The sequence below is a fragment of the Astyanax mexicanus genome, chromosome 18 (assembly GCF_023375975.1).
Source record: "Astyanax mexicanus isolate ESR-SI-001 chromosome 18, AstMex3_surface, whole genome shotgun sequence".
NCBI classification, from domain to species: domain Eukaryota; kingdom Metazoa; phylum Chordata; class Actinopteri; order Characiformes; family Acestrorhamphidae; genus Astyanax; species Astyanax mexicanus.
This window is the reverse complement of record NC_064425.1, coordinates 4,167,776-4,189,854: the sequence shown is the minus strand read 5'-3', so window position 1 is coordinate 4,189,854 and position 22,079 is coordinate 4,167,776. Positions and strand designations below refer to the sequence as shown.

General features: G+C 39.8%; 1 protein-coding gene across 5 annotated transcripts in view; it reads left to right on the top strand.

The window, feature by feature from the left end:
- ncam1b (neural cell adhesion molecule 1b) overlaps nucleotides 1-22,079 on the top strand; it is a 201,144-nt gene that overhangs the window by 142,521 nt on the left and 36,544 nt on the right. For all 5 annotated transcript variants that reach the window (XM_049466818.1, XM_049466816.1, XM_049466815.1 and 2 more), the window contains 2 exons: nucleotides 30-200; nucleotides 6,857-6,985. In XM_049466818.1, coding sequence (XP_049322775.1) covers nucleotides 30-200; nucleotides 6,857-6,985 — 300 coding nt within the window. The remainder of the gene's footprint in view (nucleotides 1-29; nucleotides 201-6,856; nucleotides 6,986-22,079) is intronic.

Below are 22,079 nucleotides of genomic sequence, written 5' to 3'. Positions count from 1 at the left end.
GCTTGCATTTTTTCCCCTCCGGCTTTTAGAAGTGCCCTCGGTACCAGTCATCACTCAGGTGCAGCCCTACTCCAGCACGGCTCAGCTGCTGTTCGATGAGCCTGAATCTTCAGGAGGAGTTCCTGTGCTTAAGTACCGCGCCGAGTGGAAAGCCATGAACCGGAATAACTGGGTCCAGAGAGTCTACGAAGTCAGAGAAGGTACGTCAGCCTCGTACGGTTGTGTTTTCTGTTGTCTGTGTGATATGGGGAGTGATGCAGAAAAAGACAACTGCCATCTAGTGTTGGATATTATGATGCGTTATAAAGTAGATAGTAAGGGTGTATTCTTTACAAACCATCACGGTACGAGGGTCATGGTTCGGTTGCCATAGGAAATGAATGGTTGCCTGTTGATTTTCAGTGTGAACTCAGGGTTAGGCGCTCGTACTCTCTCTCCCTTTCATTCCCTCTCTCACTCTCTCTCTCTCTTTCTTTCGCTTATGCTGTCTGTCTATCTCTCTTTTGCTCGCAATGTCTGTCTGTTTCTCTGTCTCTCTTTCACTTGCACCATCCGCTGTCTGTCTCTCTTCCTCTTTGGCTTGCACCGTCTGTCAGTCTGTCTCTCTGTCTCTCTTTCACTCACACTGTATGTCTGTCTGTCTGTCTCTACCTCTTTTTTGCTCATGCCGTCTATCTCGCTCTCTCTCTTTAGCTCGTGCCATACGTCTCTCTCTCTTTCACTCGTGCCATCTGTCTGTTTTTCTCTCTTTCGCTTGCACCCTCTGTCTGTCTGTCTCGCTCTCTTTTGCTTGCCCCATCTGTCATTCTCTCTCGCTTTCACTCTCGCCGTCTGTCTCTCTGTCTCTCTCTCTGTCACTCTCGCCGTCTGTCTCTCTGTCTCTCTCTCTTTCACTCGTGCCGTCTGTCTCTCTGTCTCTCTTTTGCTTGTGCCATCTCTCTTTCTCTCTCTTTCTTCCTCTCTCTCTGTCTCTCTCTCTCCCTTTTTTTGCTTGTGCCGTCTGTCTGTGTATCTCTCTTTCGCTCTCGCTGTCTGTCTCTCTCTCTCTCTTTTGCTTGTGCCATCTCTCTCCCTTTTCTCTCCCTCTCTCTCTCCTTCTCTCTCCGACTCTCTCTTTCGCTTGCGTCATCTGTCTGTCTCTTTTACTTTCACTCGCGCTGTCTATCTGTCTCTCTCTCTCTCTCTCTTTTTCGCTCACGCCATCTGTCTCTCTGTCTGTCTCTCTCTCTTTTGCTTGCGCCATCTGTCTGTCTGTGTGTCTCTCTCCCTCTGAGATATTATAATACAGTAAAGCATTTTCTTATATCCCAGACAAACCAACAAAGCACAGTACATTTACCTCAGTAGGGCTATTTAAGTCATGAATTTACTTCAGCAGTGCCAATCTAATCTAGTCATATTTAGCTAGCTGACAGAGAGACAGAGTGACAGATATGAGGGACCATTGATAGATAGATAGATCGATAGATAGATAGATAGATAGATAGATAGATAGATAGATAGATAGATAGATAGATAGATAGATAGATATCAAATCAAAGAGCTGTAATAAAGTCTAAATAAGGTGTACGCTGCAAAAAAATCAGACCAAATCTAGCAAACTTAGGCTTAGATTATTCTACTGAGCTCAGCACAAAAACCAGACACAACCTGAGCAAACATCTCAGCCTCCTGCCATCATCACTGCTCATCACTGTCTGTGTTTATATTTTACTCTGTGGAATAAATGATTTTAGACTATTTTAGACTCCTTTTTTGCAGTGCGCTGGCACTTCTATTTTTGTTGTTTTTTTTCACTTCATTTACTGAAGGAAGAAAGTTATCTCACTAAAGTTGCTTCCTTAGTTACTGAGTTAACTGAATTACCCACAAGCCCTAGTGAATCAAAACATCACTCAAGTAGAAACACTCAAGCATTGTGAGTGGGCTATAAGCAGCGCTTAAAGTGGATTCTGTGCCAAAGACCCTATAGGAAAGTCTGTTCACTTGGCAGCCAACTTTGCCATGTTTTAGAGCAGTTATTTCCAGTCACGTGACCAGACTCTATATATATATATATGTTATCTAAAAGACAAAGACAGACAAAATATAAAAAAATTTATTTCTAATTACTAAACAAAATGAATTACATTGCTGATAAATCTGACGAGAACCTTGTAAGCACTCTAAGTAGCATTTTAGCATTTGGCTCAATAATGCACAAATAAATATCATTCTTGTTTTGTTACAGATACTGCAATTGTGCAGATCTCTACATTGAGCAAGAGCTTACCCTAAAATATTGTAAAAATGAGGACATCGGCCATTGAAGGAAGTATAAATAGGAGTGAAATCATGGTTAATATGGCTGATTTTATGGATTTCATCAAAAAGAGCCAATCAGCTTGGCCAAAACAAGTACAACAACATTTTTGGCCAAATTCCAAATAAAAATATTGTCATTTACAGCATGTATTTGCAGAAAATGAAAAATGGCTGACATAATAAAAAAGATGCAGAGCTTTCAGACCTCAAATAATGCAAAAAAAAAAACAAGTTCATATTTTTATAAAGAGTTTTAAGAGTTCAGAAATCAATATTTGGTGGAATAACCCTGGTTTTTAATCACAGTTTTCATGCATCTTGTCATGTTCTCATGTTCTCCTCCACCAGTCTTACACACTGCTTTTGGATAACTTTATGCTGCTTTACTCCTGGTGCAAAAATTCAAGCAGTTCAGTTTGGTGGTTTGATGGCTTGTGATTATTAATCTTCCTCTTGATTATATTCCAGAGGTTTTCAATTTGGTAAAATCAAAGAAAATCATCATTTTTAAGTGATCTTTTATTTTATGGTACAGAGCTGTATGCTGTATTTCATCCGGTGACCTGTTTTTACAGGCAGCAGGTTATACTGCAAATGCTGCAGATCTTTTGTCATTTAAATGAGCATTTATCAGGTGTTTTGTGTGTGTCCTCCAGCACACCTAAAACCATTGTTCCCATACTGTTCCCAGTGGAAACAGTGTGCAAAAATTGAGCAATGTTTTAACAGCAGTGTACCGTAGAGCTGCTGATGTTGAGCATCAGACAGGGTTCTTTCACCATTATTCTATTTGGCTCCACTTGGTTAAATTTTATTCGGCAGTTTGCTTCTGCACGCTCGGTTACTCAGCCTCAAAGAGAGAGTGAGAGAATTCAAGCAGCAGCTCTTAGTTTTGATAAAAGCTCTGTTGGAAGGGAAGAGCAGCATCAGCCTCGTGATGAGTAAAGGTGAAGCTTAAACGAGCTTTAGCTGAGATTAGGAGCGTGCCGTTCATCTTCCATTTCATCACGCTTTATAAACAGATAGCTTCTGAATGGAGATTTCCCATTGAGAGGAAAGCGTAGTCCAGTAGCCTGAGTCCCTGACCGGGAACACGGCCCACTGACAAAAGAGTTACTGGCAAGCATAAAGTTATTTATAGTGCTGTTTTTGTAGACTGCATGCACACAAGACTGGCATCAACCTAATTAGAAAGCAGTCATGGATATACAGTGCCTTGCAAAAGTATTCATACCCATTTTCCACATTTTCTCACATTACAACCACAAATTTAAAGGTATTTTCTTGAGATTTTAAGTGATACACTTACACTTTACACTTATGCAATACTTTGTGTTTGTCTATCACTTAAAGGAGAACTCTGGTGTAAAATGGACTTTTGTTGTAGTAAATCATGATAAAAAGTACTTACCTTTGATTACGAGCACACCTCCGCTCTCCCACAGCGTTCAGAGATCCAGAATTTTAACAGTTTGTCCAAACACCCTTCAGACTGAGTGATACGGGGCATAATTTACCCTGATAAATCACTTTTTCCACTGTTATCCAGCTCAAAGTAGCTCCACACCTCCTTGCTAGAATCCGGAGAGCCCTGACATTTAAAACAAAGGCATTAATAACTTAAACAGTGCACAAGAAGCTTATTAAAACCACAGTTTACATCCCATAATGCTAACTTTCAGCTCTGTGTGCCGCCATCACTGTACTGATAATGAAATAGACATATATATACATAGACTCCACATAGCCTGCCTCCTAGCGCCGGCTGCTACGCTATGCAGAGTCTATGTATATATATATATATATATATATATATGTCATTATCAGTACAGTGATGGCGGCGCTCGGAGCTGAAGCTTGTGTTATGGGATGTAATCAGTGACTTTTAATAAGCTTCTTGTGCACTTCTTGTGCAAGTTATTAATGCCTTGTTTTAAATGTCAGGGCTCTCTGGATTCTAGCAAGGAGGTCTGGAGCTACTTTGAGCTGGAAAACTATGAAAAAAACAATCATCCAGTCTGAAGGGTTTTTGGACAAACTGTTAAAATTTCTGGATCTTGGAACGCTGTGGGAGAACGGAGGTGTGCTCGTAATCAAAGGTAAAAACTTTTTTTCATGTTTTACTACAGCAAAAGTCCATTTTACACCAGAGTTCTCCTTTAAAATCTCAATAAAATACATTTATGGTTGAAAGGTGAGAAAATGTGGAAAATTTCAAGAGGTATGAATACTTTTGCAAGCCTCTGTAGACTCCCTGGGATTTAAAGGACAGTGAGGATCACACCGAGGTGTAGAAGGCTTTATGTGAGAGCAGTATTCAAAAACAACAGAGCATAAGGTGTAGCTGGAATTTAAATTACTTGTCACCAGTGTGAACCCCCATCCCCTCCATTCACTCTGCATGGAGAGCGTAGTGCACTTAAATAGTGCTTTGTCTCTTCCTAACCTGAGGACCTACAGCTGGGTCCCATCAGTGTGGGAGGCGCTACAAATAAGCCGCCGAGCTGCTGATTATACTCACCATTCGTTGCCAACTACAGCAGATAAAAATACAATTTTCTAGATGCTTGTTGTGTTAATAACTACTGTTGGCTGCCAAGCTAGCAAAGGAGCCATACAATTTGCATTGAACTACTTAGCCACTTTTGCCATGCAGACAACTCTATTTTCAATCAGATTTAAAAAACGGTTTCTTATCTTTTAACATGTGTTTGCGGTCATGTATCGTATTTTTCACACTATAAAGTGCAACGGATTATCAATTAATTAAATAATTTCTGGTCTATTTTCATACATTTTACATAAGGTGCACTGGATTATGAGCAGCACTATGCTACACTAGTAAGGAATAGCGGTGTCACCATGTTTTTCTTCTAATTCAGCAGGTCTTATTTCTGTGATTGCGAGACCTGTAAAGCTAAGATAAGTTAAGTAAACAAAACTGTGATTCTTAAAAAAATAATAATAATGCTGCCGCTACTCTGAGGAGCCCTGACTGTTTCAACAGTGCTAGTCGGGGTTAGCAGCTGGTTTCAGGTAGATAATACTCACCTCTGAAGGGCAAAAAAGCTAGTGCTTAGCACGGTTAGCAGCCAATGCTAATACTGCTCCAGTACACTACTGTAGAGGGTCTAATTTAAGTGTCTAAAGAGTCTAAAAGGTTCTTTAAAAATATTGGATTTCTTGCATTTCATGTACATTTCAAATCACAAGTTACAGTATATTTAAGCAACAGAACAGGAGAAGGAGTGTGTTATTCACGATAACACACAACCTCAAGCGTTTTATTGCTTTAATAAAAGAGATTATTTTATTTTTTTTGCAAAATGAATAAAGAAAATAAAAGAACCTCAAAAAGTGTATAATGAATATGCTTTATTTAATACGGACTGTGCCTTCCGCCAAAAAGTAGTTCCGCAACAACTGAACTGTAGCAGAACTGTAACTACAAAACGACGTATGGTTTTTAAGTTAGCTTAAAATAAAAATTGGGGGTTAAGGGGTTTAGTAAATGTTAGAATCGTGAAATAAAGTAAAAGCAGGGCGTTTGAAGGCATTTCTGCTTGTGTTGCTGGGTGGTGTTGGTTAGCTAGCCAGCTGGACTGTGGTTAAGTTAGCGTAGCTTGCTTTAGCTCAGCATTACCATTAGCTTAGCTTAGCCTACTCTGGCTGGTTACCATTCCGACTGTGAGACTGCGGCCGAGGGCATTGATGGATTTTCTTTCTCTTTTTTCCACAAAAGGTGAGAGTGTGCCTTGGTTGGTGCTAGCCTGTGCTAAGCTAATGCTAATTCTGCTGCTGACGGTGTGTGTCAAAACTGTCATGTGTATATATATGTTGTTACTTGGCAATGCGTCGGTGGAGTGAAACAGATTTAGTGTGAGAATGCCATGTTGTTATCACATATATCAGCACGGTTAGAACACTTCCCAACCAATCAGATTGTGAGGTCGGAACTAACGGTTGTATAAAGATATACAGGGGTTGGACAATGAAACTGAAACACCTGGTTTTAGACCATAATAATTGATTGTGGTGACGGACAGTTCTGGTGGAAACAGGAGAGTTGAGCTGCACATAGAATTCTGTCGTGATTTGATCAGCCGTGGTTTTATGTTTTTTGGATACAATCCGGGTTAGCACCCGAACATCCCTTTCAGACAGCTTCCTCTTACAGCGTCCACAGTTAATCCTGTTGGATGTGGTCGGTTCTTCTTGGTGGTATGCTGACATTACCCTGGATACCGTGGCTCTTGATGCATCACAAAGACTTGCTGTCTTGGTCACAGATGTTCCAGCAAGACGTGCACCAACAATTTGTCCTCTTTTGAACTCTGGTATGTCTCCTATAATGTTGTGTGCATTGCAATATTTAGAGCAGAACTGTGCTCTTACCCTGATAATTGAACCTCCACACTCTGCTCTTACTGCTCCAATTAGGTGTTTAGGTTTCATTGTCCAACCCCTGTATATAGAGTCCATCCAATGTCATTTAATTTTTACAGCTTTATTGAGCACAAGCTTCATTAACTGAAATCTGTCTTTCATCCAGGAGGCTTAAACGCGATCACAATCACCGGCCTTAAACCAGAAACTCAGTACGAAGCCAAGATGTCTGCGATCAACGGTAAAGGAGAGGGAGAGAGCAGCTCTACGGTCTCCTTCAAGACGGAGCCTGTTCGTGAGTAGTGTGCTGTTTTATTTATTTATTTATTTATTTATTTCTCCTTCCTATTAAGAACACGCTGTTCCATTAACACTTCACAAAGCAGGCTGGCAGCGTGAGACCACTGGCTGATGTTTGACTCTCGATGATCCCATCTGTGCTGAAGGTGTGGAGAAGCACCAGGCTTAATGATGTTTTACACAAGGGGTCAAAAGTGCCTTCAGCGGCTCTCCAAGCTCCTGTGTGCTTGTGATATCTATCTTTTTTTTCACTGTTTGTTCTCTGAAAGGCATGCTACAACATGTGATATCTAATATACAGTGGCTTGCAAAAGCATTCATACCCCTTGAACTTTTCCATGTTTAGTCACATTACAACCACAAACATAAATGTATATTTAATTGTCAAAGACCAACACAAAGCAGTAGACGATTGTAAAAAAGGGAAAGAAAATGATGCATGATTCGAAATCTTTTTTACACATAAAATTAAAACTGAAAAGTGTGGTGTGCAAAAGTATTCAGCCCCCTTTTCTCCGAGTGCAATCAATTGTATTCGTAAGAATAGTCCACTTGTGTGTAATCTAATCTCAGTACAAATACATATATATCTGCTCTGTCGAAGATAAAAAAATAAATCGATAAATATTGAACCCGGGTCGTTAGGATCGCTGCCCCAGCTACTGAATTGGGATGCAGCCAAAAAAAAAACCCTCATTTTAAGGAGATTTTTAAGGGAGCCCAAAAACGAGCAGAAAAACGAGAACGGGTGGAAACTAAAGTCACGCCGACGAACGCGACAGAGAGAGGCAGGGGAGGAATGTAAACAAAATCTGGCCAGAGGGGCATTTTTATTTTTTATTATAGTTCAAACAAACTCACTGGCCTGATGATTCATTCATGATGGCACTGAAGACTTGCAGCTGTTATTGCAGCAAAAGGTGGTTGCATAAATTATTGACTCAAGGGGGCTGAATACTTTTGCACACCGCACTTTTCCCCTTTTTTTATTTGTAAAAAATGTTTTGAATCGTGCATAGTTTTTTCTTTCCACTTGACAATTGTATACTGTACCACATATTGATATAAATATAAATATATGTTTGTGCTTTAATGTGACAAAATATGGAAAAGTTAAAGGGCTATGAATACTGAGGGGTATGAAGCCACTGTATCTGCATTCTGCATTAGAATGAAATGATGGATTTGCATCAGGAATGAATAATGCAGTTATGTTGGTGTAGAGAGTGCTGTTTCTCAGGCTGCAGCTGTGCTCGACTCGCCAGTCAAGTTTCTCACGTTTCTGGTGACGAACAGAAAGACCACGGCGCTCTGTTCCTGACAGATCACTCTGTGATATTGATGTGATTTTGCTGCTAATCTCCATCAGTGCAGTTCAGCCTCATGTTCACATGTTCTGAGCTCAGAGTTCAGCCTCGCTGCTCCCTCTGCTGGCTGTGCGTTCGTGGATTCGGTCTCAGCAGCTGTTCTTACATAATAAAAACAACTGGCTGCACTCAGACTGCTGTATTAGTGCGAGCTGTCCCTGAAGGGCTCTTTCTATACAGACTGGATGTAATAGAAGGAAAAGTAAATCCGTAGATCATATTAAAGATCGTGTTCAGGTTATTAAAGAACCGATGACTAAGCTTCCCCGCTGTGCTAAAGGTGCTGAAGGCTGGGAGAGCAGGGTGGGTAAAGTGTGGGTGGTAAAGGTATGATCCATCTTGCTGTCAGATGGAGGATTTTTCTTTTTACATGTTTTAGTTCTTAGTTCTTTCTTCCTTTCGTTGTGTTTTGATCATCAATTTTATTTCTTTTTCATCCACCTTGTCCACTCACTCCCTCATTGGACCGTTATTCTTCAGGTTATTCTTACTCAAGTAAGTGTTTCACACTTTATAAACCAGACGCTGCTTCTTTCTGCTCTTTTAATTCATGTACCCTGTTCTAAAACCACAGCTTATAAAATAATGGCACAGAATGGAACATGCAATAATACAAAAAAATTATATAGTACAGTGTTTCTTACATTTCAAGTTCAAATTTCAGTTATGTGTCACGAATGACCCAGGCAGGGAGACGAGGAGGCGGACACAAGTGCAGGTAGGGTGAAAATAAATAATAATTTAATAAATAAATAACAAGAAAACAAGGAACAAGTAACATGAAACAAAGATACACAAATAACCAATAACCAAAACAAATAAGGGGTTAACGATAACAAAACAGGGAGACTAAAGAAACAAACGAGTAACTGAAACAAGACTAAAATAACTAAACAGAACAAGGATAACCAAATAATAAAATAAACCAAATACTAACAAACAAGGAACTAAAACAAGACAGGATTAACTAAACTGGGCAAGGGAGAAAAGAAGCAAAATAAACAAGGAGCTAGAAGTAAAACGAGATAAACACTGAACTAGGAAACGGGATATGAAAACACAGAGAAACGCTGAGAGACAAAACGACATGGGAAGGTGCAAAGACCGACGGAGGACAAGGTGGCAGAGGAGGGCTATTTATAGTAACATAAAACACACTAGAATTGGAAACACCTGGGGAAGGGGCGGAGCTACAAATGAGAAACACATGGTGGAAATCTACTGACAGGAGACACAGAGAGGCACAGGTCACATGGGGAAGACACACAGAGACATGAGAAAGGGCTAAGACGTGACAGAAGCCTCCCCCTAAACGCGCAGCTCCCGAGGCACGTAAAAACGAACCCCGGGGGCTGGCGGCAGGGAGAGGCCGGGGAAAACAGGAGTCGAGACCGGGGACTGAAACGGAGACAGGACAGAGGACAGAGACTGGATGGGAGACCGGACCGGGCTTGGAAACTGGGCATTAGACAAGGACGCAGACTGGAAAGGGCTTGGAAACAGAACAGGGGACGGAGGCTGGACAGGGTACTGGACGGTGGACGGAGACTGGACAGGAGACGGAGACAGAACGGGAGACTGGACGGGGAACTGGACAGGAGACGGAGACTGGACGGGGAACTGGACAGGAGACGGAGACTGGACGGGACTAGACATGGGAGCAGGGACGAGGACATTAACAGGGACAGAAACTAACACTGTAACTGGGACGGGAACAGAGACAGAGACAGACACGGGTACAGGGACATAGACAGAGACAGGGACCAAAACGGGGAGAGACACAGGGACCAGAAACACGGGAGGGTGCCCAGGACTGGCAAATGTCTGAGGGGAAGTCCAAGGAGCCAGCCTGGGCACAGTACTGGGGACAAAGTCCAGGGACCTCGGTGCCTGCCTGGGTACATGGGACCTGGGATGAAACAAAGTTCCGGGAGCAGGAACCGGTGGGGTGGCGACTCGGGCAGTGGGAGCTGGTGCTGGCGGCGCGGCGACTCTGGCAGCAGGAGCTGGTGCTGGCGGCGCGGCGACTCTGGCAGCGGGAGCTGGTGCTGGCGGCGCGGCGACTCTGGCAGCGGGAGCTGGTGCTGGCGGCGCGGCGACTCTGGCAGCGGGAGCTGACACGGAGGCTTGAACAGCTGGAGCAGACACGGAGGCTTGAACAGCTGGACCTGACACGGAGGCTTGAACAGCTGGAGCAGACACGGAGGCTTGAACAGCTGGAGCAGACACGGAGGCTTGAACAGCTGGAGCAGACACGGAGGCTTGAAGAGCTGGAGCAGACACGGAGGCTTGAACAGCTGGAGCAGACACGGAGGCTTGAACAGCTGGAGCAGACACGGAGGCTTGAACAGCTTCAGCAGAGACGGAGGCTTGAGCAGCTTCAGCAGAGACGGAGGCTTGAGCAGCTTCTGCAGAGACGGAGGCTGGAGCAGCTTCTGCAGACACGGAGGCTTGTGCAGCTTCTGCAGACACGGCAGGAGTCCGGGGGCGTGGCTCAGCAGCCGAAGACACCTCGGAGATGGGCGTGGCCGCCGAGAGAATTTCGGAGCTGGGTGTGTGCAGAACACGGGGCGCGGTTCGACTACCATCGCGAAAGTCACGGAGCGCGGCGTCTCGGCTGCGGGCTTCCCAGAGCGCGGCGTCCCGGCCGCGAGCTTCACGGAGCGCGCCGTCTCGGCCGCGAGAGTCACGGAGCGCGGCGTCTCGGCTGCGGGCTTCCCGGAGCGCGGCGTCCCGGCCGCGAGCTTCACGGAACGCACCGTCTCGGCCGCGAGAATCACGGAGCGCGCCGTCTCGGCCGCGAGAGTCACGGAGCGCGGCTCGGCCGCGGGCTTCACGGAGCGCGGCAGCTTGGCCGCGAGAGTCACGGGAGTTGGGATGGCCTTAGGAGCTGTGCCGCCGAGAGCCGGGTAGAGCACCGCCCCTGGGGGGAACGGCAATGGAGTGCGGGCTGGTGCAGGGTAGAGCTCCTCTTCGTCCTCGGAGCTGCTGGGAGCGCACCCGAGAAAGTCCCACGGATCCCGCTCCTTGAGCCTCGGGTACACGGAGGCACCGAGGCTAACCGCACCAACCCTTAGCGCCCCCCCAAGAAAATCCTCCCCGGAAAAGGGCTCCTTTTCAGGCTGGCGGGACCCCTTAGAACGCTTACCCCGAGGCCTGCGGCGTCCATGAGGCCTCAAGGTTTCCGGGATCCCGCCTGGAGTACGGCGAATCGCCATCCTGGTGCCAGTCCACGAAGAACCTGCTGTGTCCATGTTTGGTCGGTCTTTCTGTCACGGATGACCCAGGCAGGGAGACGAGGAGGCGGACACAAGTGCAGGTAGGGTGAAAATAAATAATAATTTAATAAATAAATAACAAGAAAACAAGGGACAAGTAACATGAAACAAAGATACACAAATAACCAATAACCAAAACAAATAAGGGGTTAACGATAACAAAACAGGGAGACTAAAGAAACAAACGAGTAACTGAAACAAGACTAAAATAACTAAACAGAACAAGGAGAACCAAATAATAAAATAAACCAAATACTAACAAACAAGGAACTAAAACAAGACAGGATTAACTAAACTGGGCAAGGGAGAAAAGAAGCAAAATAAACAAGGAGCTAGAAGTAAAACGAGATAAACAATGAACTAGGAAACAGGATATGAAAACACAGAGAAACGCTGAGAGAAAAAACGACATGGGAAGGTGCAAAGACCGACGGAGGACAAGGTGGCAGAGGAGGGCTATTTATAGTAACATAAAACACACTAGAATTGGAAACACCTGGGGAAGGGGCGGAGCTACAAATGAGAAACACATGGTGGAAATCTACTGACAGGAGACACAGAGAGGCACAGGTCACGTGGGGAAAACACAAAGAGACATGAGACAGGGCTAAGACGTGACATATATTTGGCCAAGTATACTTAACATACACAAGGAATTTGACTTTGTTAGATGTTAACTCTCTGTACATTGAGATACAGACAATCATTATAATGTACACAATTATAATAAGAATATACAAAACAAGAAATAATATCACATGGCAAAGCACATGCGGAGTAAGTAAACTGCAACACTAATAGTGCAAATGAAAATAGCCAAAGTGTGGAGAACTCAACAGTTACATTTTACAGGTATTTTATTCGGTCAGTTTAATTTATATATGTTTACCCTCCTGCATATCTGTCAAGTTTTGGATTTAAAAGTAAAGGAAATTTTCCACCGCCCGCTTCGAGCCATCCCACCAGCCCAAGCAAGGTTCAGTATCCCTTACATTTTAAGACAGGTTTACAACAAATCTAAAATAACCACCTGTGAAACACATACACCCTACAATTAGATTATCAGAATCTGATTGGCCTACCTTTGTTGCACAGAAATGCTGTGGACATTCCTACATATGCAGTTTTTACTAAAGGATAAGAATCAGATATATTCAGTATTCAGTATCAGTAAATCCATTCTTTAATAAAGTATGCTAAACATTTCACGTAATATTGTAATAATGTAATAATGTAAATCATTTTCTTGTTCTTGTAACATAAAACACACTAGAATTGGAAACACCTGGGGAAGGGGCGGAGCTACAAATGAGAAACACATGGTGGAAATCTACTGACAGGAGACACAGAGAGGCACAGGTCACGTGGGGAAGACACACAGAGACATGAGACAGGGCTAAGACGTGACAGAAGCCTCCCCCTAAACGCGCAGCTCCCGAGGCGCGTAAAAACGAACCCCGGGGGCTGGCGGCAGGGAGAGGCCGGGGAAAACAGGAGTCGAGACCGGGGACTGAAACGGAGACAGGACAGAGGACAGAGACTGGATGGGAGACCGGACCGGGCTTGGAAACTGAACAGGAGACGGAGACTGAGACTGGACATTAGACAAGGACGCAGACTGGAAAGGGCTTGGATGCTAAACATTTCACGTAATATTGTAATAATGTAATAATGTAAATCATTTTCTTGTTTCTAAATTGTTCTTTTACCTTTAATGGCACACTAAAACAAATTAAAAAAAAAATATATATATATATATATATATATATATATATATATATATATATATATATATATATATATATATATATATATATATAAATTAATATTAGTCCTAAGCTGATTGGCTGTTTCTCCTGAAAGGCGGAACTTTATCCTTAAACCGGTTGATGATTGGTGTTAAGAGCTTTCCCATTCACACAGCGGCCAATGTCCTGTCTCCTGATTAATACTGTTCTTATTATATTATAATACGGGAAATTTACGTGAAAATAGTCATACGGGAGGACCGCGGGTAAGAGGGGTAAAATACAGTAGTTTCCCGGCCAAAACTGGAGACTTGACAGGTATGCACTCCTGCTATTATCAGATTTAAAATCACATTTATTCTCTGGGTGAATATGATTTAAAGCAGGGGTCGGCAATATGAAAGCATGAAACATCTTGCCCGTGAGGTTGTTTGAACAATAATGAACGATAATGAAAAAAATAATAACAATAAATAAATAAAATGCTTCTCTGGCGAGCTTTTGTTTACATTCCCCCCATTCTTCGGCTTTCTATCTCCTTATAAGGGCGTTTTTTTCCCGGTTGCGTCCCAATTCACTAGCCGAAGTAGTGGTGGTAGTGTATTGGACCGCGACCCTGACGACACGGGTTTGATCCCGCGTGAGGAGCGGTGTGTTTATTTATTTATTTTTTTCTTTCTTCTTGGGTTTACCTGTTTTGAGATCAACTGTTCTGCAATTGGGTTCAACAACCCTCTGGGCTGGAGAGCTACTAGTCTGTAGCACTACATCCCATTACACTTCATTTTACAAAACAGAATTTAAAAAAATAATATATATATATATATATATATATATATATATGCTTTTTTTTAAATAAAAAACTTTAAACTTAATTGCTGACTCCTGATCTAGAGCTTAGGTCAGGCCCAAAATATCCAGCCCAACCCGGCCCGAGCTTGTGCACGTTCTGCCTGAGCCCTTACATGTAAGAAACACTGAAAATATATATTTTTTATTTGCATTTTTCATACTGTACTGACTGATTTAGGGTTTTAATTAAGTAAATTTTACAACTAGTATTACTGTTTCAAAATGCTGTTTCAAAAATCCATTTCTCATGATAACTTAGTTTTAGTTTGGATTAGTTTAGACAGAGGAAAGTGATTCTAAGTTATTAAGATTAAAACATTTTTTGTTTGCTCCCTAGATGGCATTTTTCATTTTTACCCTGAGGAAACAGGTTTGTTTGGTCCTCATATATCAGATAATATTGGTCATTATATGTGATATATGTGCAGATTAAATAAAGTCGAATATAAATACAGATATTTATTTATGGATCAACGTAATACAAATCAATTTTGCTGAATGAAGCTTTAGCATCTTAGTTCTGTATATATGTAGGTGCTGCGTGAATGACATTAGAGACATTAGAGTCTTTAATTTTATTTATTTATCTATTTATTTTTAATTGAACTCTACTCACATTGAACTCATATGAAGTATTCAAAGCTTAACACCTTTCAATACTTCTCCGGCAGTTCTGACCCCTCCTGTGATGTGATAATCACATGCTATGAGCTGAAAGTCATGCATGTGTTCTCTGTGTGCTGATTTATGTATTATGTGAATGCTTTAGAGTTTCCTCTGTTCTTGGCATCGGCCATCTGTAGTGATTAAAGCGATTCATCTCTTTAGTCTGAATCTGTAGTTTATCACAGTCTAATTAGTGGGGGTTTAAAATTGGATCAGTCTAAAGGTGATTATTCAAATGCATCCATTCTGAAACATAAAATAATAAATGTACAAATATTATAAAACAATGAAATCCGCAGACTATTTTTATTGTCAATTTCTTTAATAATGTTTAGGTATGTATAAAAACATATTTTTATATATTATGGTATATACACCTCTAAAAAAAATAAGAGTCCACTTAAAAATTATGAGTTTCTTTGATTTTACCAAATTGAAAACCTGAAATATAAAGCCTGCTTGAATTTTTACACCAAGAGTAAAGGCATAAAGTTATCCAAAAGCAGTGTGTAAGACTGGTGGAGGAGAACATGATACCAAGATGCATAAAAAACTGTGATTAAAAACCACCAGAGTTATTCCACCAAATATTGGTTTCTGAACTCTTAAAACTTTATGAATATGAACTTGTTTTCTTTGCATTATTTGAGGTCTGAAAGCTCTGCATCTTTTTTGTTATTTCAGCCATTTCTCATTTTCTGCAAATAAATGCTCTAAATGACAATATTTTTATTTGGAATTTGGGAGAAATGTTTTCTGTAGTTTATAGAATAAAACAAAAATGTTCATTTCACTCAAACATAAACCTATAAATAGCAAAATCAGAGAAACTGATTCAGAAACTGAAGTGCTCTCTTATTTTTTTCCAAAGCTGTATAGATATGGGTGGAACAAAATATCATTTTGGAAATAGATTGCATTATGAAACAAAAAAGTAAATAATAAAAGAATGTAAGCATCTTGCAAGACATAGAAATGGTGCACAATAAACCATTAGACCATGGTAGTGGTAAGAATTAAATAATTTTTCACTCCTACTGTTTAGTATTTCTGCAGTTTGGTCAAATGCTGTCGATGCAGATGCATTCTTAAATGAAATGCTTCTCTCAGAGGAAACTCTATTTACTCTCCCTGCTTTCAATGTTCTTATCAACAGAATCTTAAAGGAGAACTTTAGTGTAAAAATTAACTTTTGTTGTAGTAAACCATGATAAAAAGTACCAAACTTTGTTGAACAGCTCACCTCCGCTCTCCTGCAGCTTTCTGAGATCCAGTAATTTTGTGCATTTTGCCCAGCACTCTGTTCAACGACTGCTTTGGGGCATATTTTGCCACGATAAATCGCTTTTTACACCGTTATCCAGACTCAGAGTAGCTCCACACCTCCTTGCTAGAATCTGGAGAGCCCTGACATTTAAAACGAGGAATTAATAACTTAAAAAGTGCAAAAGAAGCTTATTAAAACCCACTGTTTACAACCCGTAGTGAAGGTAAATCTCCGAGCGACACCATTACTATAATAATCATGACATAGACAAATATACATAGACACCGCATAGCCTGCCTCCTGCCATAGCAGCCAGCGCCCAGTGCATTTATTTACACTGAGGAAGGAAGGTGTTTAATACATCTATAATAATCACTACTTTACCACTATATACACATATATCACTATATACACATATTAAAAATAATTATTAATATGCCAAACCATATATATATATATATATATATAGATTATGATTACTACATCTCTGCCGTATTTAACAAACCAAACTGTGTGAAAATCAGGTTAAAATTGGTAGAGCTGTGATTATTATAGGTGCATTAAACACTTTCCTTCCTCAGTGTAAATTAATGCACTGGGCGCCGGCTGCTACGTCAGGAGACAGTCTATGCGGTGTCTATGTATATATATGTCTATGTCATTATCAGTACAGTAATGGCGGCACCCTGAGGGTTTACCTGTGCTATGGGATGTAAACAGTGTTTTTTAATGAATAAACTTCTTGTGCAGTTTTAAGTTTATTAATGCCTTGTAATAGATGTCAGAGGTATGATTTATCGGGGCAAAATATGCCCCAAAGCGGCCGTTGTACAGAGTGCTGGGCAAAAAGCACAAAATTACTGAATCTCAGAAAGCTGCAGAGGTGCGCTATTCAACAAAGGTTAGTACTCTTTAGGATGTTTAACTACACCAAAAGTCAATTTAACACCAGAGTTCTCCTTTAATCACTTTTATTTTGTATTTTGTATGTTATGTCTTCCTGTCAACTGACACTTATCACAGTATATTCTTGTCCTTGTTTACGTCATCTCTGTTGTTTTTTTGTTTTTTTTTGGGTTTTACATGTGACTTCTTCTGATTTCCTTTCCACCAATCATGTGCGTGCGCACGGTGTGCCTTTTGTCATGTGGCTTGCATGGTGCTGACGATGTCGTCCACTCTGCTGAACAGAAGGTAAACACTTGGCTCCTGCTCTGCAGCTCTCATGTAGGATTAGTGAAGAGTCCTGGCGGCTGGATATCACTGCTTTCCCCCTCAGCCTTCACTTCATTCCCATTTCCTCCACATACCCAGAATTAGAGCTTAGATCAGGCCAAAAAAATTCGACCCGACCCAGCCCGAGCCCGTGCACGTTCTGGTGACCCAACCCCAACCATAAACTGTCATTATGAGCCCGAGCCCGACCCGACCCGCCCCAAAAACTGGCTGTTTTCAGGCTGTTTGAAAGAGCGAAATATGATCAGAATTATGTTAATTATCACTGTAACATAGAAGCATAGAACGCGGACAAGTGCATGAGTTCAAGTGCGCCCAGAGCTAAGTTTTAATTCATTTTTAGAGTGGGCTTGCTAGTTTTTATTAGTTTTCACACATCTTATCAGAGAGATCAATCTAAGAAAAAAACGAGAGAAAGACAGAGAGAGAGAGAGAGAGAGAGAGATTTGCGTGTTCTGGTGTATGAGCTACTCACAGGTAAAGGTTCTCACACACTGTATCTCCTGTTTCTCTTTTATCTCCTCGCGCTCATATTGTAATCCCATACATAATTCTGCAGTTTTAACCAAGAACTAACGCCACAGACCATGAGGTGCTGCCCGCTGTACAACTGCGGTAGTGAAAACAGCGCTTATAAATAAATTAAACACAAAAATGAGGGTTTTCTATCAGTAATTTTTGTTTGTTTTAGTTAGTTTTATAAACACACAATACAGTTCCAGTTAGTTACGTTTTTTTTTCTTTTATCGTTTGTATTAGATTCAGTTAACACAAATGTTTTTTCACTTTCAGTTTCGTTATTTCATTAATTTTCGTTAACTATAATAATTGGTTACTTAGCAACATTGTGATTATCACACCAGAGCTTTATATAAAATAAAAATATAATTAAAAACCCGATTTCGGGTCGGGCCTCGGGTCAGGTTGGGTTCGGGCAGAGAATCTAAGCTCTACCCAGAACTAAACTCTCTACTGTCAAGAGTCATGAACATTCATCTACCCCACATTCTCCACAGACACTTCCCCTGAGCAACCGCTGAGTTCTGACTGCTTACCGTATTATCTGAGGAGAATATGAAGTCAGAAAAATATAAAAAAAAATAAAAGTTTTAAGTGCCGTCCTTCCAACCATAAAAAACTACTTCAGAAGCCGTGGAGCTGAAAACAATTCCCAAGAGGTGGAGCTCAGCTCGGTAGATGACTCAGGAACATCAGCTCACCCTTTTATTCCTGCTATAAACATTTTGACAAGTAGGAGTTTGAGGGATGTTCTATACTGATGCCTTTTCATCCTCTAGTGCTCTCTCTTTCTTTATTTCATTTTGTATATATGTAGAGAGCGAGGGGTAGAGCAGTATAGATATAGATATAAAGATATATACATATATAAATCCAAAATAGCATCATGACCTACATATACAGACAGCTCTGTATATATAAGAGAGCACTTAAAAATGATGAGTTACTTTGATTTTACCAAATTGAAAATCTGAACTACTTGAATTTTTGCTCCAGGAGTAAAGCAGCATAAAGTTATCCAAAAGCAGTGTGTAAGACTGGTGGAGGAGAACATGATGCCAAGTTGCATGAAAAAAATGTGATTTTAAAAGCAGGGTTATTCCACCAAATATTGATTTCTGAACTCTTAAAACTTTATGAATATGAACTTGTTTTCTTTGCATTATTTGAGGTCTGAAAGCTCTGCATCTTTTTTGTTATTTCAGCCATTTCTCATTTTCTGTAAATAAATGATCTAAATGAGAATATTTTTATTTGGAATTTGTGAGAAATGTTGTCTGTAGTTTATAGAATAAAACATCAATGTTCATTTTACTCAGACATAAACTTATAAATAGCAAAATCAAGAAACTGAAGTGGTATTTTAATTTTTTCCAAAGCTATATATATATATATATATATATATATATAGGATTTTATATACATTATACATATATTATATATTAGGATTGTATATACATTTCCTGTAATAAATAAAATTTTAATTTTTTATATTTACTCAGGTTATCTTTGTCGGAGATTAAAGTTTGTTAGATAATCTGAAAAAGATCAGTACGACAAGAAAGCAAGAACAAAAAAAAAATCTGTAGGGGGTTAAATACTTTTTCACGCCGCTGTATATGCAGTCAGAGAGAGTGGTTTACTTATTTTCCATCTCAGCACTAACATTCATTCATTTCATTTTTTGCATTGTTGTGTCAGTGTAACGTTTAGCAGTTTCATTTTCTGAATTTATCAAGCTAAATATAATAGAAATATATAGAAAATTGGGTATAAAACTTAAAAATCATATTTTTTTTCCATTCAGTATAGTATTAAAGAAATAGGTTTTCATATATATATATATATATATATTGATTTTCAGATTTGTCCTTTTTGTATCTTGTAACACAAATCTAATAAAATGATCCAAGTTGCAATATGCAAAAATGGAAAAAAATAAAAAAATAAAGAAAAGATTCATTTTTTCATTTTCCTGACATTCCAATTGTCAGGGGCAGAGACGAAAAAACTAAAATTGGAAAAATGGATGAAAACCTATTTCTTGTTCACTGCATTACATTAAACAAAGCCTAAAACAGTCAGAAAAATAAATGTATAAACTTTGCACTGACCCAGATGTATAATGCTGTGTGTAACTCTTCTCATTGTGATTGTGAATTGTTTTTTAAACAGTAAATGTTTTCATTCATGTTTCATATTTGAACAGTGACAGTCCTTTTTTGTCATTTTTTTGCCTTGTTGCAGTACTTCAGTGAATTTAAAAAGAAGAAATTAAGATGTGATTGGAGAGTAAACTTTTATCATTCATTCAAGTGGTTAAACCAAAATATTGTATATAAAATATAACTGTTTGGGACTTACAGCCGTTTTTACACGGTTCCTTCATGTTCACAGGCTCAAAAGTAAAAGGACAATTAACTGATAAGCGGTTTCTCAGCGTGGCGTGGGCTTTTTCCTCATTATTGCCTGACAAATTAAGAAGATAAGGCTCTTGGGTTGATTCCATGTGTTGAATTTGCGTTTGGTAGCTGTTCAGGGGAACTTTCAGTATGCAGTTAAAAAAGACATCAGTGCAAGTGGCCGTCATCAACCGGGATAATATTAGCTTCTAAAAAAACTGCCCAACAAATAAAAAAAAGAAAGACCAAGGAAGATAACTAAGGGTGTTTATATGCTTATAAATGGTTTGCTCTGGTTTGAATCATTAAACGAGTGTGTTGACTTGGAACATTTTAGTATGATTTGTTTTCACACAGGGAAAAATCATATATATAATCAAGGGCATATATATAAAACATTCACCATGTCTTATTAAAATCTATTTATTTTAACCATTTTAGTGATCTTAATTTAATTTACAACTACATATTTAATACAAACACACATTTAATAAATATTTTTAGGGCTGTTATTGCCTTTTTTCTTGTCAGAAGCTGGACCACGATACACGCATGCGCGTGTAAAGCTTTTAAAAATTCATAAATTTAAAAACACATATTTTAATTTATGATGCCAATACACAAGATCAGGGGTGGTTTTCCCAAAAACGATCAATCTTAGCAAAAACAAACAAACTAAAACTAACTTAAAGAACGAAAAAAGCATGCCCAATCGCACCACAATCATCCATTTAACACTGACAAATTTAGAGTATTCTTTCACTATTACTCCAAAAAACATAGAAATGTGTTGTAATCAATATTATACTGAAACTTAAATAACAAACGGATGTACTTAGGCATTAATAAAATACTTGTAAAGATACCTGTAAATGACTAAATAAATAAAGCATATTAGTGCTTATATATATATATATATATATATATATATATATATATATATATATATATATACAGTTTTTATGCATCTTGCCATGTTCTCCTCCACTAGTCTTACACACTGCTTTTGAATAACTTCTGGTGCAAAAATGTAAGCAGTTCAGCTTGGTTTGACGGCTTGTAATCATCCATCTTCCTCCAGGAAATACTGAGAATGTAAAAAGAGTGTGTACATCTGTCCTCAAAGCTAAATGTATAAAGTATAAAACATATATAGATACAAATAGACACACTAAAAGTATTACACCAATCAGATTATGTTTTATACTTTAGTTATGTAAGGGTTTGCGAAACACTCTTTAATTAATGATCAATCTTAAGGATAACAGAGTTAACAAAGTTCTTAGCGTTACAAAGCTTTTGGGAAACCCACCACAGAAAGGTTAGATTTGACTGATAAAATCTGTTCTTTGGACAAATAAAACCAGAATTAAACTGAGTATAGGGAGGAAATGAAAGGATTCAGTATCCAAAGCAGACCGTATCAACCCTAACTAGTGATTACTGATGATGTGACTGCAGATAGAAGTAGCAGGATTCATTCTAAAGTGCAGAAAACTAAACTTTCTAAAGCTCAGATTCAGTCAAATGCTGTAAAACTGATGGTGCTTCACCGTAGAGACGCGTAATGAACCAAAACATACGGCTAAAGCAAACCAAGAGCTTCCAGAAGCAGAGAAATGGAAAGTTCCTGCATGGCCGAGTCAGTTACCTGAACTCAAGACTCCCACTTGAGCAGCTTTTTACTTAGTGGAGAGCAAACTGAGGGCAAAAGACCCAGAAACAGGCAAAAACTGAAGGCAGCTGCAGTAAAA